We start from the raw sequence: 17,866 nt of genomic DNA on the forward strand, positions 1-17,866 counted from the left end.
AGTATGTATACATCTGCATGGGGGAGAAGGATCGAAAGAAAACGTGCACTTATTACCTAAATTCAATAAAATAAAGTTACTGTTAAAACTTTGTGAATTGATCCTAATGTGTACATTTCAGTAATCAATCTATCTATCAGAATTCATCTATCACTGGTGTCCTCCCAGTAAACATAAATCAGGTCAATTGTTATGGGTTAGTGAAAACATTGTCCGTGACCATTGCACTGCTTTGCTGAATCAGCCATATGTAGGAAAGAGTTATGTGTATATTAGGTAATGTATAACAAGATGCCCACATTGACAGGGCTATGAAAAAAAGCATGTGATGAAGTCTATTCTGACGTACTTGTGCACCACCTGGTGGCCAGTTTGCAGTATGCAGTCAACTAGGAAAAGTAAAGGGACGGCTTGGCAATTTTTCAACGTTTATGTCTGTAACTTCGACCAAAAAACTACTTTTCAGTAATGGAGCTTGGATCATGAGCTGATGAAGCTGTGACTGTGACTGCATATCCATGGTAGTAGTTAAAGTGTATCAAAAGCCAAAACTGTGCTGTTTTTAGTTTTGGATGGAGTGGGCAATGGATAGCAAGCCTGTCAAGTTTTACCTGCATGGAGTTTGCATGTTCTCCCTGTACTTGCATGGGCTTCCTCTAGGTACCCCAGTTTCCTTCCACACTTCAAATACATGCTAGTAGGTTGATTTGGTCTTGTCTAAATTGTGCCTCGTGTGTGTACAAATTGGGTATGCACATGTGTTAAGACATTTTGCATCCCGGTCCCAGGTCCGTGCTAATGGGGAGGGTTAAGAAAAGACCTGGCAACCTACTTTGTAAAAAAACAATTGCCATTAAATTTCTCTCAAGCATATCCGTCATGGTGCTATGAGAGCTGGATGTCCAAGAGTCAGATGTGACTGACTGAACATAAGACACCCATGTTTATACTGCTGCCTATGTCCCTGCTGTCGAGATCTGCCCTCTCTATGTATCCTGGTGACCACTGTCAAAGGCAGAAAGTGAGCAGAAATTTTAATTTTTTAGTTGTTTCCAAGACAGGAAACCAAACAAGAAAACTTCCACTTATTGCTGACAACTCTCTAAAATAGGATTGCTCAAGAACGTAAGGGAAATCTAACCAATAAGACAGCAAAAAGGCTTTAAACCCTTCCCTACGCTATCCAAAACTGAAACATTTTGGCTTTAATATAAAATAATTTTTATTATAGCCTAAGAGGAGAATACTTCAGGAAGAGACCCCAACTTCACCTCCTCAACATAGGCTTCAAGTGGCCCCTTCAATCTTCAGTTGATCTGTGTCCTGGGAGATTTCACAGCTGTGGCACCCAATTTGACTGCCAGAAAGTACCACAAATGATGTGTGCCATTGGTTGGTTGGTTGGTTGGTTGGTTGGTGGGCAGCACAAGAATCAAGCCAACCTTTGAGAAGTACATAGAGGGAGATGGCAGCAGTTGGCCTTCAGAATGAATGGAAGCAGCACCCATAGGGGTCAAGTAAATATGTACAAAAAGAAGAAGGTTAACCCGTTCGGAGATAACGGGTTAGTAGCGGTCAACTTAAGGATCCGGACACGTCAATTGATTGTAAAAAATATATAATTTTATTGAAAAAACACATACTATTGCACATTGGATTCACCGATTACCATTAAAAACATTATAGAAAACATGCAGTCATGAGTTATATGTGGATCGATCCTCATTAATATTAGCCTTGTATCCCCACCACGGGGGGGAAAAAAAATAACCGATATAGCTATTGCTTCGGTTTCTTTCCCTCCATTCACTTTACACACGCATGTCCACTTTCGTGAACTAAAATAATCAAGGGGATGGATCCCAAACAAGATGAGTAAGGGGGGAGGGAGACAACGAAAAAGGAAAATGTTCTTCTGGTATCCCTAATCAGATGTAATGACGAATTCTATACAGATCTATAATTTGCAACACCAACTTTCTCTGTTTTCGACTGGATTATCACAGCTGTTTTTAGATGTTGCTTATTTATTTGATATTTCCTGTGTAGATGTCTTCTTAATTCGTAGAAATTTATTTTTGCTTTTACTCCCAAGTTATTCTATCTTTTGTTTTCCGTTTGTTATTGGAATTTTAAGATCTCTGTTGTTTGGTGGTGGATGCCACTAATTTCAATTTAGCCGTGCATGCTATTAACTCCTTCCTGCTCGTCAGCAATGTGTTACTCTAATTGGAGTGGTGGGGTGTAACAAATCCTTTTGTTTTGAGGGGAGGGAAGTTTTCTCACGGACAGACTATCACTGGATTATCATTAATTAACCAACCGCCGGACTTATTTCTTCTCTTTCTCCTTTTATTTAGTGTTGAGTGTAGGTGTTATAAATCTCTACCTCAGAGTGATATATAAATGATGTCCTTAATGGATACATGTAACACTTCTCATCACTCATGATACTGTAGTCTTCTCAGAGTCCGGGCAGCTTGGGGATTTTCCCAGTGCAATTCAAATGTCCACTTCAATGTAGGTACGACTCGTCATTTCTTCAGGGAGATGTCCGCTGTTGCAAAATCTCCGACAGCAGACACGAGCGATGTTTCCACCTCGTGGGTCTCCCTTGATGTCCTGACGAAGCCCCGTACAATGGGAGGGGCGAAACGCGTCGACAGCTAGACAGCAACCAAACCTGCAGTCACATACTACAAGTGGACATATGATTCTGAAAACCTAACTTAAAAGATTTACCAACTTTGGTAAAAATCCGGAATTGGAGGCTCTCACAGACGGACAGACTATATCCTGAACATCCAGGAGACTTCAAGGGAGACCCACGAGGTGGAAACATCGCTCGTGTCTGCTGCAACAGCGGACATCTCCCTGAAGAAATGGCAAGTCGTACCTACATTGAAGTGGACATTTGAATTGCACTGGGAAAATCCCCAAGCCGCCCGGACTCTGAGAAGACTACAGTATCGTGAGTGATGAGAAGTGTTACATGTATCCATTAAGGACATCATTTATATATCACTCTGAGGTAGAGATTTATAACACCTACACTCAACACTAAATAAAAGGAGAAAGAGAAGAAATAAGTCAGGCGGTTGGTTAATTAATGATAATCCAGTGATAGTCTGCCCGTGAGAAAACTTCCCTCCCCTCAAAACAAAAGGATTTGTTACACCCCACCACTCCAATTAGAGTAACACATTGCTGACGAGCAGGAAGGAGTTAATAGCACGCACGGCTAAATTGAAATCAGTGGCATCCACCACCAAACAACAGAGATCTTAAAATTCCAATAACAAACGGAAAACAAAAGATAGAATAACTTGGGAGTAAAAGCAAAAATAAATTTATACGAATTAAGAAGACATCTACACAGGAAATATCAAATAAATAAGCAACATCTAAAAACAGCTGTGATAATCCAGTCGAAAACAGAGAAAGTTGGTGTTGCAAATTATAGATCTGTATAGAATTCGTCATTACATCTGATTAGGGAAACCAGAAGAACATTTTCCTTTTTCGTTGTCTCCCTCCCCCTTACTCATCTTATTTGGGATCCATCCCCTTGATTATTTTAGTTCAAGTGGACATGCGTGTGTAAAGTGAATGGAGGGAAAGAAACCGAAGCAATAGCTATATCGGTTATTTCCCCCCCCCCATGGTGGGGATACAAGGCTAATATTAATGAGGATCGATCCACATATAACTCATGACTGCATGTTTTCTATAATGTTTTTAATGGTAATCGGTGAATCCAATGTGCAATAGTATGTGTTTTTTCAATAAAATTATATATTTTTTACAATCAATTGACGTGTCCGGATCCTTAAGTTGACCGCTACTAACCCGTTATCTCCGAACGGGTTAACCTTCTTCTTTTTGTACTAGTTTAATTGGGTCACGGATCGGACGTAACAAGCAATTGTGTAAATCTAATCAGGGCAAACGTAATCAGTCGGATCTCCAGGAAGGAACACAACCCTATTCTTGTCAAGTAAATATACCTTGAGAGTTTTCCCTCGCGGCCATGGCCTGTTCTAAAGGCACTCTTGAACCCTAGTCCGTCAAGTCCTACCTAAGACCCAATACCAAGGCTAACATTCCTATCACTGGTAATAGAGCCATCATCTTTCCTCTGAATGCTATAGTGACCATACACACAGCATACTGGGGCATAATTTACTATGGACGATCAATTAACCACCAAAAGTAAATTGTAAGATGTGATCAGTGTAAATAATCGAATTTGATTGAAAACAAGATTGGAAATAATACTCCAAGCCCCGATCCACCTGTTTCAATCCTATGTGACAATCAAACAGAACCGCATGAAAAGACCGTTCAAGGTGCCATATGTGTAACGATCATCTCTTTCATGCGATCAAATTTTCCGCCCAGACCAACCAATAATTTAGATGGAATTGATCAGGTTTAATCTAAATCCGTTGATGACACATTGTATGTCTTTTCGATAATAATATTAGATTTGAACACATTTGCAATTCTGTAAAGAATCTTTCGATCAGATCATTACAAGCGTGGCCGCCATTAGATATAGGCTTCAAATGAATAACTTAATGTGATGTTTTCAATAGAAGTGAAGAGACCATTAAAAGCACAATGACAGGTTCTCTTGTCAGGGCACCCCCCCTCTCTCATTGATACTCACTGATACCTTTGCCGTGCTTCCTTGCTGCTCTGGTTGCCTGTCAAAGAGCTGTGTCTCCAACACAAGCCAACATGGAGCTTACACAGGGTTCATGGAATGGCCTTCTCCCCAACTCCATGTTACAGTGTTCTAGCCTGGCCATTGGCCAATCCAAGCACTGCATCCTGGGAGGAAAGGGAGAAGGTTACATGCTCACCCATACCCAGAAGTGCCAGATATTTCTGGCCGAGCGGAGGTGGCGTTCTTTCAAGAGAACCTGTCACGCCAAGACACAAAAACGTGAGGTGGAGTACCTGACAAATCTTTATTACTTTTACCATAAGTGCTCTTTTATGTTCACTTACCTTAGTTTGGTTAGGCTGTTAATGTAGACCACTGAATATTGAACGGCCACAGGGTTGAAATTATTTCCTGACCACTTCATAAAGGTTTCTTGTAGCCTAAGGGAAAATAAAGACAAATATCAGTTTCGGTAAGTAAATGTCATGGACGTGGGATGTTGCAAATGCATGGCTGCTGCAGGCCGCATCGCTTTAAGTCATGTGACAAAGAACCAGTGCACAGTGATATCCGCTTTTTCTCCTTTCGTACCCCTCCCAAATGCATTATTGTATAATTAAGGTGGATTTAAAGTGTATATAAACCCTAACAATAAACTTGTTGATCTTGCCAGAAAGTCTTGTTGACTGTTATCAATTACATTGTTCTCAGATATCACTTAAGACTACATAGCCACACCCCTTTGATATAGAGCAGTGGTTTTCAACCTGTATAACCTCAGGACCCACATTTGTCCGTGTTCATTAAGTAACGACCCAAGTTTCACCGCACTGGAATGCACGGCATTGTGTTAACCTGCGCTCTGGTGGGTGGGAACTGTGGGTGGGAGGTGTGTTTGGGGTGCCATTCAAATGAATGGCAATGCAATGCACCTCCCACACCAGCATGTGCGGTAGGTGTGATTGCGTGGTACAGTGCGTTATTTGTACGGGACTGTGCGATTGAATGCATTGTACTAGTGTGAACGGGCCCTCAAAAACACTGACGGACACACACAACCACAGACACATTCTCACACATGCACATTATCATACACACCCCAAAACAAATTTTTATTTATTTTTTGAGATCCCCCCCAGTCTCTCTATCTTACGAGAACTGGAGTGGATCCTCAGCCTGGGTTCCAGTGTGGACTTCTGTGCTGTGATGGAGCTCCATTCATATGTGCATTGCTTGTACAGATCCTCCGTGTGTCTTGTAGAGGTGTCGGGAGCCAGAATGTGACACTCCAGTCCAGGCACCTCTACAGGGCACACGAGGAAGCTGTAAGCAATACAGGTATGGATAGAGCTCCCTCGCAGCCATGGCCCCTGCCCACCCCACCTCAAGCTGGCACCGGGCAGCATATTTGAATGGCTGCTCAGCACGAGAGCTGACAGTGCAGCATTCTGCTGGACCCCCCCACCAGCCATGATCTGCCTGCATTGCACAGAGACCCTCTAATAACATAAGTGGGTCTAGATTAAACTGATACTTTAAACGTTTTTTTTTCCAAAAGAGAGAAAAAACGGGTTCTGTAATTGCTTAAAGTAGCAGATGACACCGCATATATGGGAGCAGTCGGTGACCCCGATGGACCCTCAATGCAATTCTATACTAGACTCTCTAGAAAACCAACCTTGTGGAAAATGAGCCCAGGTGCTCCACACAAATGTGGAAGGAGAATGTCTCCAGCTCCTCGGACAATTTGGATGATTCTCTGACATGCGTCCCAATTATCTGCAAGGAATACAAGAGTCATTAGTGGCAGGTAGGCCGCAGAAGACAAGTGACTGTAGATAATGCTCAGCGGGTATTAACGCTGAATCCCAGGCAGACGTAGAAAAATTTAAGTAGTATTAAACTCTCATACCTTTTTTAATACTGAATCCAGATCTTACAAATATATATTACCCAGCAAAGTATTACTTTTCATTTTTTGCCCCAGCACTTGCTGTCATGTTTCTGAACAGCTCCAACTCTCTCCGCTCAGCTTTGAAATTCCTGTCTAATACAAGATCACAAGGGACAGAGCAGCCTGCAGCAACTATCAATCTACGACCTTGGAGAAGGGAGGAGGGGAGAGACTGGGAGTTGTAGTGTCTTGCCTTGCTGTGAGTGTGTTTGTGAAGACACATGCAGCTTACTAGCGCACACAAGGGTGGCTCCATAGGACCCTGCAAGGCCCCATTCACACCAGGGCGGCAGCGGTTTTTAATCGCGTTTCAGCGCTGAAATCTATATGGAAACTGCGCTGATCAGTGCGATAAAAGTAGCTCAGGGAGCATTTTGGGGGGTAGGCGTTTCGGATCGTGCAGATCCGCGCGCTTGCGTGAATGGTCCCCATAGGAATGTATGAGATTCTTTATGCAGGCAGTTCAGCCCGAAAAAATAAGCGCAACCGAAACGCCCTGGTGTGACCGGGGCCTAAAACAGGTTATCGGGGCCGTGCTAAGGGGACCGGCTGATTTTAAAAATGTTAAGCATCAAGAAGCGGCATCCACTGTAAGTGATTTCATCGGCATTTGAAATAGAGTAAAAACCTCTTGAATTTATTATCACTTTAATGTGGCTCCATATTCAGTAATTCATCATTAAATGTATTTTTTTTTTAAATGCAAGCAGTGTAAGTACCTGAATCTGACTTGACATCAGCCTTGTGCAATCCAGACTGGGAGCGGCAGAAGCTGCACAAGGAGCCAATCAGTTTCTGCTGCAGTGCTCATGTGCTGACAAGGAACATGCTGATAGGAGGGCAATCAGAGTGACAGAGAGTTGAGCCTGCTGATGCTCCTTCAGCTTTCCAGTAACAGGCTGGGGTCAGGTACAAGACTTGTATGTGTTACATAGCCACAGCAGAGGAAATCTGATTTTCTGCATACTGCAGAGTGGGACCCTGGCTCTCTGTGTGAAAGCAGTGGTCTCTCTGCAGAGGCCTGACATGCCCCCTGCTGAGTGAGCAGGACCTCTAAAGAGGGACCATTGCTTTCACACAGAGAGCAAGGGTTCTTCTCTACACCACGCTGGCAAGGGGACAGGCTTCTCTACTTGGGTTGTGGTTGCTTTTTAACAAAAACAAAGTAAGACGTTGCACAGCTTGTATGCTCTCTGTTCATTACTTTTGCACGATATTCTAATTATTCGAGTTTCAGCTGTATGTCAGCCGATAATAAAACACAGAGCAGACTTTTGTTTTAAAACAGTGTTTAAATCTTATATGGCTTTGAAAATTAGAGTTATAGTTCTGGTAAACAACGCATACTAACTGCCTAATTTGGCCAGGGAATCTAGGCTTCAATGACCTCTAACCACGACAGAGTTAATGTTTGGATGGCAACAATGACACGAGGTGCCATTTTACAATGTGTCCTTGGCAGAAGCTTGTAAATACCAGAGTCTGAAACTGCTTCTTCAGACCAATTTGCATTTCAATGAATGTTCTATTGGAATCTTTAACAAATCTCTAACAAATGGCAAATATGCCATTGTATAAAGCGCTTTTGATTGTTGGACAAAAAAAACAAACAAAAAAACAAAAGACTCCAATTACATTTGCTCTCGCAGAATTGCAGATGCAGCATTTATCTTACTACGGTGCTGGATTTAAAGGAGAACTCAGTCACTGCAGAATAAAAATTGTCACTAAGCAAATAACATTTCATGTCCTGATGTGGTAGGTAGGGTTCTCCTCCATAATGCAGTGACTGGGGGGGTGGGGGGAGGGAACGCATCTCTATGATGATCTCTGGTTGGGCAAGACAGACTGGCAACCATTATATATATATTGTGGCAGTGCAAGGCAATGCCACGGTGTAGTTTGACAACTATGGCACCCAGGACTCTCAGCCAGAGGGGCTGAGAGGGTCCAGAGGGTCCAGAGTGTAAACCATTTTATAAGAAGAACCTAGCCTTTCAGATTCTTCCAGGTTTTCAGAATTGTAGCTGGGATCTGGAGCTCTGGAGATTTCTTATGGTGCCCATACAACTTACAACCATCGCCTGACTTTCGTCCCGCGATGGTTGTAAGGTAATTAAAATCTCGTACGATCTGCCCATCTTGGACAGGCAGATCGTACTTGCGATCATCGCAAGCCCTCCCCGCTGAGGGGCGGGCATCCGATGATTCCAATGCTGAGCGGGCAATTGTGCGCTTGCGCAAACCGGCCCGTTCGGCATTTGTCTTCCGAGCACGCCACTACCCCGCCGAAAATCGTACGAGGCTCACTTTCATTTGCTTTCTGCAGTGGTCTCCACAAGCTATCAAAGGGGAGGATGTTTATTAAGGTATCCTAAGCACAGGACATCATGGTGAGGAACTCTTATATACAGACTCTGCGTGGAAAGCGATACCCCTAGGGATACTTCTGATGCATCCGTGGGGTGGTGGACGAGGGCGAAGAGAAAGATGGCCTCATGCCATTCCTGGCTTGAAGACATCTAAAGAAAGGTATTTAATAGAAAGAAAAGAAGATACATTGTGGGGTGCATCCAGAATGGGAGAACTAGGGGTGGGGAAGGTAAGACCGGAAATGGGCTTTAAGTTCCCCCTCCCCTAGCACATACTGTACTCACCTTTTCCATTCAGCCGCTGCAATCCAAGAGAGGATACCCTGTGTAAGCCCTGAATTAGGAAAAAAAGGTTGCCTGGGGCTTCTCTTTAAAGGAGAACTGTGAGGTGAGTGAGAATCACTCATCCCCATAGTTTGAGCTGACGTGTGACAATGAAACTGTCACAGGTCGGCTCAATAGATCGGGAAGTGAGTGAACACATACCGCCGCTCGCTCACTTCTTGATCATGTCCCTGCACAGAGCCGTGACTGCCACTTACGGCTCCCTGCAGGGATTCCCCCCCCCCCCCCAATCCTCCAGCGCTGACTGGCTGAACGGATGGGGGAGGGGCGGGTACAGTGGGCTCTGCCTCTAGATAGGCAGAGCCAGCTGTCAATCATGCAGCTGGGTGGATCTCGACAGTAATGTCGGGATCCGGCCCGGCTGCGGCGGTCTCAGTATACCGCGAGCTGTAGTGGAGCTTTGGGTCACGGGAGGACGCTAGTTTGTGTCCTCCCGTGACTCTTAGGGGAACTATGGGGAAAAACACTTACCCCATAGTTCTCCTTTAAATATGAGTGGACTGACCCATTTATAAGTATTATTTGATAGTTTTAGAATGTATCCTTTCGTAATCAATGGCTGAATGATTGACATACTCACATGTTCAATATCTGTGAAAAGTGGAAGTTCCTTGAATATCTCCTCCTCCACCTCCTCCCCTTTTTCCCATGTTTTCATCTCCATCTCTAGTATCTTCTGGAAATATTTTTGTATGATTCCCTTAAAAAATATTTGTAAGATTAAAAAAAAAAAGATGAGCCAGCGATGGAATAATATAAGACCTCCAAGAGATAACATGGGAAATGTAATTGTAGAGAACAAAGCAAAAGCAATATTATTATATAATTAATAATAAAACATCATTATAAATAATAATGTAAATAAATATACAAGTAAAAACATTGTTTTAAATCAGATCTATACGTATAAAAAAATACCTGCTGATCCTGCCAGAAATCCAGAGCTGTTCTGCACTTCCAGTATTATTGCAGCCATTGTTATCAGCCTGCCCAGGTCACCTATGTGGTCCACATTACATATCCCCCACTTGTGCAGAAGTGGGAAAGGAGAGGTGTTCTGTAGACCTGCACGCTTTCTGTCCTAGGATAACAACACTGCTCCTCCATAGACTAAGTACAGCGAGTGAGCGTTGTCATCCTACGTGTGTTACTGGCAGGATCACCATTAAAATATAAGACAAAAAGCCTTTAAAAAGGAAACTAGTGCAGCTGCCACATCTAAAGACTGACAAGCAGCGATATATTACATTATAGATACACTTTAACTTATTTAAAAGCCTACCTCCCCTCTCTCCTTCACATGCTTATCACCAAGTTACAGATGTGCTTTAAACATTTCTATACAACTGTAGTGAAGCTCTTGTAAACCTTTACCTTTAGTGCAGTGATATAATCCCTTTTTAATTTTTCAAAGCATTCTCCCTGCAGCACGGGCTGGAGACTGGCAGTGTTAATTTCCGGGTGAAGTTCAGGGTTGCCCATAAATTCTTCACTGTGGAAGGAAAACAAGTAAACCAAAAGCCATTAAAGTAGTGGCAGCCATATTTGTTAATTTCACATGTGGACCTTCTGGGATATGAAGGACACCCATTCAAAATGCGTGAGGGTTTTTGACATTTTACCTGGGCTCAGTAAACTTTATTTTTATGGTAATGGATGTTGCATTGCCTACGAACAACGTTGTCAACTGTCCCTATTTTGGAGAGACTGTCCCTATTTTGTAGAGACTGTCCCTATTTTGGAGAGACTGACCCTTTTTTGGAGCCGAATCCCTCTGTCCCTCTTTTCCCCTTCGCTGTCTCATTTTTGGTCTGAACAAACGTGTTTTACTAAACTAAACCTTTCATTGGTCCTCTAAATCATGTGTAGGCAAGCTACGGCCCTCCAGCTGTGATGCAACTACAAATCCCATGAGGCATTGCAAGACTCTGACAGCCACAGGCCTGACTCCTACAGGCAGATCCATGATGGGATTTGTATAGTTTTCCAAGGGCCAGAGGTAACCTACCTCTGATCTGATCTGATCTAAAGGATTGCATTTGCTATTTTGAAAATCCAGCATTATGGATGTGAGTGGTGAAAAAGCAACTTATCTTGCATACGAATTCTTAGTGGACCATGTAACTGTCCGTTCCTTTTGCCTACATACTTTGACTGCCTCAGTTTGTCATCTCAGGTTTTGAGGTATGCACAAATTAAACTTTGACTTTGAGCATTGAAAGACTTTCTCCCCGCCATCCCAATGTCTAAAGAAAAAGCCTCCGGGACATCAGAGAGGCACCCACTGGGAAGTGAGACAACAAGGAGAGGATGGCAAAGCTCCAAGGCAAAGCTGAAGTTGCACAAAAGGAGCTTGTCTGGGATTTGGGAATCTCCCAGGTGCACACATAACAATATTCTTAACATCCTAGGCTCTTGCAGGCACCCCATGGTGTAATCAAATAATAATAATGTGTTTGCACATATCAGGTTCCCAAGGCTCAATCTATGGAAATGTAGTACTAATGCCAAATTCCAAAGACCATCCGGTACCAGTGGAGGTCCTGATCAGCGGGCTATGGGATGTGTGACATTAGCGATGAACGTACCTCTTCCTCATTCCCAGGGTCCTTTATCAAAAAGTTTTGCTCTTCTACAGCCATCATCCAGTGCAGATCTGGACATGAATGGTCGCTGTGCGATCAGGTATCAGATCTGAAAATAAATGGTGGCTGTGCGATGACGTAACAGATCTGGAAATGAATGGTGGCTGTGCAATGTGGGAACAGTTTTGGAGATGAATAGTGGCTGTGCGATGGGGGATCAGATCTGGAAATTAATGATGGCTTTGTGATTTAGTAACAGATCTGGAAATAAATGGTGGCTATGCGATGGGTAACAGATCTGGAAATGAATGATGGCTGTGCGATGGGGGAACAGATCTGGAAATTAATGATGGCTGTGCGATGGGGGAACAGATCTGGAAATGAATAGTGGCTGTGCGATGGGGAACAGATCTGCAAATGAATAGTGGCTGTGCGATGGGGGAACAGATCTTGAAATGAATGATGGATGTGCGATGGGGGAACAGATCTGGAAATGAATGATGGCTGTGTGATTTGGTAACAGATCTGGAAATAAATGGTGGCTTTGCGATGGGGAACAGATCTGGAAATGAATGGTCGCTGTGCGATGGGGGAACAGATCTGGAAATGAATGGTCGCTGTGCGATGGGGGAACAGATCTGGAAATGAATGCTCGCTGTGCGATGGGGGAACAGATCTGGAAATGAATGGTCGCTGTGCGATGGGGGAACAGATCTGGAATTGAATGGTGGCTGTGCAATGGGAGAACAGATCTGGAAATGAAAAAAAAAACAAGTTGTGTAGGAAAAAAATGAAAGATAGAAGCTGATTGGTTGCTAAAAGCAACTGCATTAGGTTTGGGTAGAACTTGTCTAAGACACTTTTTTATTAAAGCAGAACTTCAATGGACCCACCACTTTAAAGAGGAACTTTACCCACCAATTTGATGTTTCCCAAAACGTTATTTTTAAGGCAGGCCAACTATCAAAGTTGGCAGTGTGCTTCTTTCAGCCGTCAAGTGTCTGGGGCCATAGCTGATCATATGTGCAGCACCATGGCAACTGCAATCCAATCTGGGGCTAAGATGGCACCTTCCTTGGCTGTAAAGGATAGGAGGGTGTAGTTTACCTTTTAATGGTCTCTCAAAACAGTTATTGCTAAGGTATGCCAACGGTCAAGGTTGGCAGTGTGCTTATTTTAGCTCTTAACCAAACTTTTAAGCCCTTATGTGGCTAGGACCATAGCTGATCACACGTGCAGCACCATGGCAACGACAATACAAATAAAGGCTAAAATGGCACCTTTTAGGTAGTTTCACTTTAATCCCGCCAAAGTAAAGCTCAAGCACATATAACTACTTCATAAGTAATCCTGTACGGCCATAATAATTTAAGACTGAAGATTCAAATATTTGCCCTAACCGTCTCACAGCTGCGATTTTACTTGCAGGTCTCATTTTTTTGTAAAAGTGTTATCATAACGAAAGGGCCTCTTGAACGGTTCTGAGCGCGGCAGGATTACGCGCACTTGAGAAAAATATGCTCCGTGGTCAAACGGCATGACTGCAGTGTTAAACAAATTGATTTTCACGCCAGCCGCTGTATTATCCTCTCCAAGTTACACAAGGCTGTCAAAGACTAAGCCAGTTGGGTTGCCATGGCGACCGCTCAGGGTTATGTTCGGGGCTCCTGACACACACACACGCGCGCTCTCTCAAAAGAAGTGCACTTAACCAATAAGGAAGCTGTGCTTTCAAGGTAACCCCCGTATACCTTGGATACAGCGTCACACTGCTAAATGTACTTTCCTCCCCGCGGTTGGTCATAAATGTTGAATGCCCTGGCGCTTTGATGACGGGTATGGAGAAAAGGCAAGAACAGATCTGGAAATGAATGGTCGCTGTGCGATGGGGGAACAGATCTGGAAATGAATGCTCGCTGTGCGATGGGGGAACAGATCTGGAAATGAATGGTCGCTGTGCGATGGGGGAACAGATCTGGAATTGAATGGTGGCTGTGCAATGGGAGAACAGATCTGGAAATGAAAAAAAAAACAAGTTGTGTAGGAAAAAAATGAAAGATAGAAGCTGATTGGTTGCTAAAAGCAACTGCATTAGGTTTGGGTAGAACTTGTCTAAGACACTTTTTTATTAAAGCAGAACTTCAATGGACCCACCACTTTAAAGAGGAACTTTACCCACCAATTTGATGTTTCCCAAAACGTTATTTTTAAGGCAGGCCAACTATCAAAGTTGGCAGTGTGCTTCTTTCAGCCGTCAAGTGTCTGGGGCCATAGCTGATCATATGTGCAGCACCATGGCAACTGCAATCCAATCTGGGGCTAAGATGGCACCTTCCTTGGCTGTAAAGGATAGGAGGGTGTAGTTTACCTTTTAATGGTCTCTCAAAACAGTTATTGCTAAGGTATGCCAACGGTCAAGGTTGGCAGTGTGCTTATTTTAGCTCTTAACCAAACTTTTAAGCCCTTATGTGGCTAGGACCATAGCTGATCACACGTGCAGCACCATGGCAACGACAATACAAATAAAGGCTAAAATGGCACCTTTTAGGTAGTTTCACTTTAATCCCGCCAAAGTAAAGCTCAAGCACATATAACTACTTCATAAGTAATCCTGTACGGCCATAATAATTTAAGACTGAAGATTCAAATATTTGCCCTAACCGTCTCACAGCTGCGATTTTACTTGCAGGTCTCATTTTTTTGTAAAAGTGTTATCATAACGAAAGGGCCTCTTGAACGGTTCTGAGCGCGGCAGGATTACGCGCACTTGAGAAAAATATGCTCCGTGGTCAAACGGCATGACTGCAGTGTTAAACAAATTGATTTTCACGCCAGCCGCTGTATTATCCTCTCCAAGTTACACAAGGCTGTCAAAGACTAAGCCAGTTGGGTTGCCATGGCGACCGCTCAGGGTTATGTTCGGGGCTCCTGACACACACACACGCGCGCTCTCTCAAAAGAAGTGCACTTAACCAATAAGGAAGCTGTGCTTTCAAGGTAACCCCCGTATACCTTGGATACAGCGTCACACTGCTAAATGTACTTTCCTCCCCGCGGTTGGTCATAAATGTTGAATGCCCTGGCGCTTTGATGACGGGTATGGAGAAAAGGCACTTAATGCAGCGTGCGAAGCCCTCCGTTATTACTGCAAACCGTGGTGTAGAGTCATACCTGAATGGTATGTTTAGAATTAATAAGTGTTTTCAGCTTCGGCCCCACCCCTCCAAAAATGTTATGTAAAACCCGTCTGTTAACCCGTTCTGATGAGAACTGCGTTTAATGAATTAATGGATTTTTGGTATTTTCTACCAGGAATTTGCTGTAGAGGGTACCTGCATAGGAGAGGTGAGCATGCAACCATGGACTTAAAGTGGACCTGCTTCTTCAGCGCTAAGTGCAGAGCGGGCGCAGTATATGCACATCAGTGGGACAAAATATATCTCATGTCTCGTGCTCCCTACTGGTCCAGCAAACCTTTTTTCTTCATGGGCAATGGTGGCTGCCCTATAGTAAGGATGAGCTGGGGTTTGGACCAAACCCAGTTTGAACCGAAGTTCCTCCAAACCTGGAAGGAAGCTCCTTCCGTGCCACCCAATCAGTTGCTGGTGGGGAATTCCCTGTCCGCAGCTTTGATGCAGTGATGTAATTGACCTTATATGGTTACATGCCTATTTTTGGTAAACGAGATTTACCTTATATGGTTATGTGGCCATATTAGGTAATTGATATCAGCACAAAGCATCCCGCCCCTTTGTTTACATGCAGAGTGCGGGAAGGTAAGTGTTCCAGGGAGGGTTAGTTTTGGGGAGCAGGGAGGATTAGTGTTAAGATTACAGGGAGGGCTAGTGTTGGGGCTATAGGGAAGGTTAGTTTTAGGGCTACAGGGAAGGTTAGGGTTAAAGGAAAGGTAAATGTTGGTGTTACAGGGAGGGTTAGTGTTGGGGTTACAGGGAGGGTTGGGGTTACAGGAAGGGTTAGTGTTGGGGTCCATGGGTGGGTTAGTGTTGTGTTTACATAGAGCTAGTGTTAGGTTTACAGGGAGGTTTAGTGTTGGGGTTACAGAGGGTTAGTGTTTCGATTACAGGGAGAGTTAGTATTAGGGTTACAGGGAGGATTAGTGTTGGGGTTACAGGGAGGATTAGTGTTGGGGTTACAGGGAGTCCACAATTTACCCAGTGTCCCATTGCACTCCAGACCGGAATCCCTTAGTAATTTACTGGAAGTGTGCTGGGTGAGAAGCAGATGGAATGGCAAAGATCCAAGTATAAAGAAGTTATCCCCAGCACACCAGGGTCCCATACTTCAATCCGTCCTTTTATTGATGTCAGATACACATGAGATCACAAGCATAAAGCAACGTTTCGAAAACTAACGTATTCCCTTCATCAGGCAAAAAGCAAAGTTAAAGGGAGGGTTGGTGGTGGGGTTACCAGGAGGGTTAATGTTGGGGTTAAATTGACGGTTAGTGTTAGGGTTGCAGGGTGGATTTAATGTTAGGGTTAAAGGGAGAGTTGGTGGTGGGGTTAAAGGGAGGATTAGTGTTGGGTTTTCAGAGGGTTAGTATTAGGATTACAGGGTGGGTTAGTGATAGGATTACAGGGTGGGTTTATATGAGGGTTACAGTGGGAATTAATGTTTTATATTTGCCTGACCTTCACATCTATTCTATGTACCTGCCCCCCTCTATAGCACTACTGTTAGAGCTACAGCTAGGCAAAACTTCATCATATGTAAAGTCCTAAATATCAATTTGGCAATGTGGATCTTCAGTCTATTAGAAGAACAAAGGTAAAATCTGTTGAATACCCTGATCAAAATATGCAAAAATAAATTGGCAGATTTAAAAACAAAAAGAGCAAACACCTGATGCGAGTGCGCCTTTGACTGGCAGCCTATTGCGGGTAAGACAATGGAAACGCTTGCTCTTTTGTTGGTTGTGTACTCGGCAATCCTGTGGCAATTTGGAGGCTTTCCAGGTTTTGATTAGAAACATGATTGCATGGACATGAATAGTCCACAACAAAATGTCACTCACGGCTTCCATTGTTTCCAGTCACTAAAGAATTGTAAATTGGAATGATGTTGAATGAAAATCCTTTTTTAATCTGGCATTACAGTTTTAGTAACATTTCCATAGTCCCGAGACAGCCAAAATATCCTATCTATCCTATCCTACCTATCCTATCTACCATATCTATCTATCTATCTATCTATCTATCTATCTATCTATCTATCTATCTATCTATCTATCTATCTATCGTATCTATCTATTGATTTTTCTCTCTGGATACTAGTATGCAGCTACGAAGATGAGAGAATAATAGGTTCCATAGGATTTACACACAGCTGTTTAGAATTTTAAGAGTTCGTTTGACCTCCACATAGTGGACCATATCGCTGCTACGGGGCCTAGAAGCACTAGGGGTCCAAAACCTGCATGGCTACACAGTGGTCTATGCAGGAAGAAATAGTATTTGAAAAAAAAGATGTTGATACTATCAGGGCCGGATTTACTCTCTCTGCTGCCCCAAGGCCAGGTTCCTCAATGCGCTAGGGTTGCCACCTTTTCTTCAAGTGAAACCCGAACACTCTAGCGCCACTAAAAATTTTGGGGAGAATAGAGGAAAGAGTGAGGAGAGGCAGCTAGGGGAGGGAGTAATGAGACCATCTATAGAGAACTGCAAATCCCAGCAATACATTATCCAGCAATACAAAATAATGTGAAGCTACATACTCTGTGCTGTTCTGAGTTGGCGCCCTGATGTCTTCAGGTGGCCTGGTGATTTGTGCCGGCTGTGCAACTCTCGGGTGGGCTGTGCGACACTCGGGTGTCAGGGAGCCAGTGTTGTGTTGAATTAAGTTCCCCTGCCGCTTGGCTATTTCTGTAACCCACCTCTTCATGCCTCTTCCCTTCAGCTGCATGGGGATCTACATAGCC

General features: G+C 43.6%; 1 protein-coding gene across 1 annotated transcript in view; it reads right to left on the bottom strand.

Annotated features, from left to right (window-relative positions):
• The window catches only part of EXOC3L4 (exocyst complex component 3 like 4), a 60,843-nt gene that overhangs the window by 23,656 nt on the left and 19,321 nt on the right, over positions 1-17,866 (bottom strand). Inside the window, exons 4-7 of the mRNA XM_018561079.1 lie at positions 10,718-10,835; positions 9,924-10,043; positions 6,351-6,451; positions 5,017-5,112 (exon numbers count right to left, since the gene is read on the bottom strand). Coding sequence (XP_018416581.1) covers positions 5,017-5,112; positions 6,351-6,451; positions 9,924-10,043; positions 10,718-10,835 — 435 coding nt within the window. The remainder of the gene's footprint in view (positions 1-5,016; positions 5,113-6,350; positions 6,452-9,923; positions 10,044-10,717; positions 10,836-17,866) is intronic.

The sequence above is a fragment of the Nanorana parkeri genome, unplaced genomic scaffold, assembly GCF_000935625.1.
Source record: "Nanorana parkeri isolate BGI_ZX_2015 unplaced genomic scaffold, ASM93562v1 scaffold499, whole genome shotgun sequence".
In the NCBI taxonomy this organism is placed as follows: Eukaryota; Metazoa; Chordata; class Amphibia; order Anura; family Dicroglossidae; genus Nanorana; species Nanorana parkeri.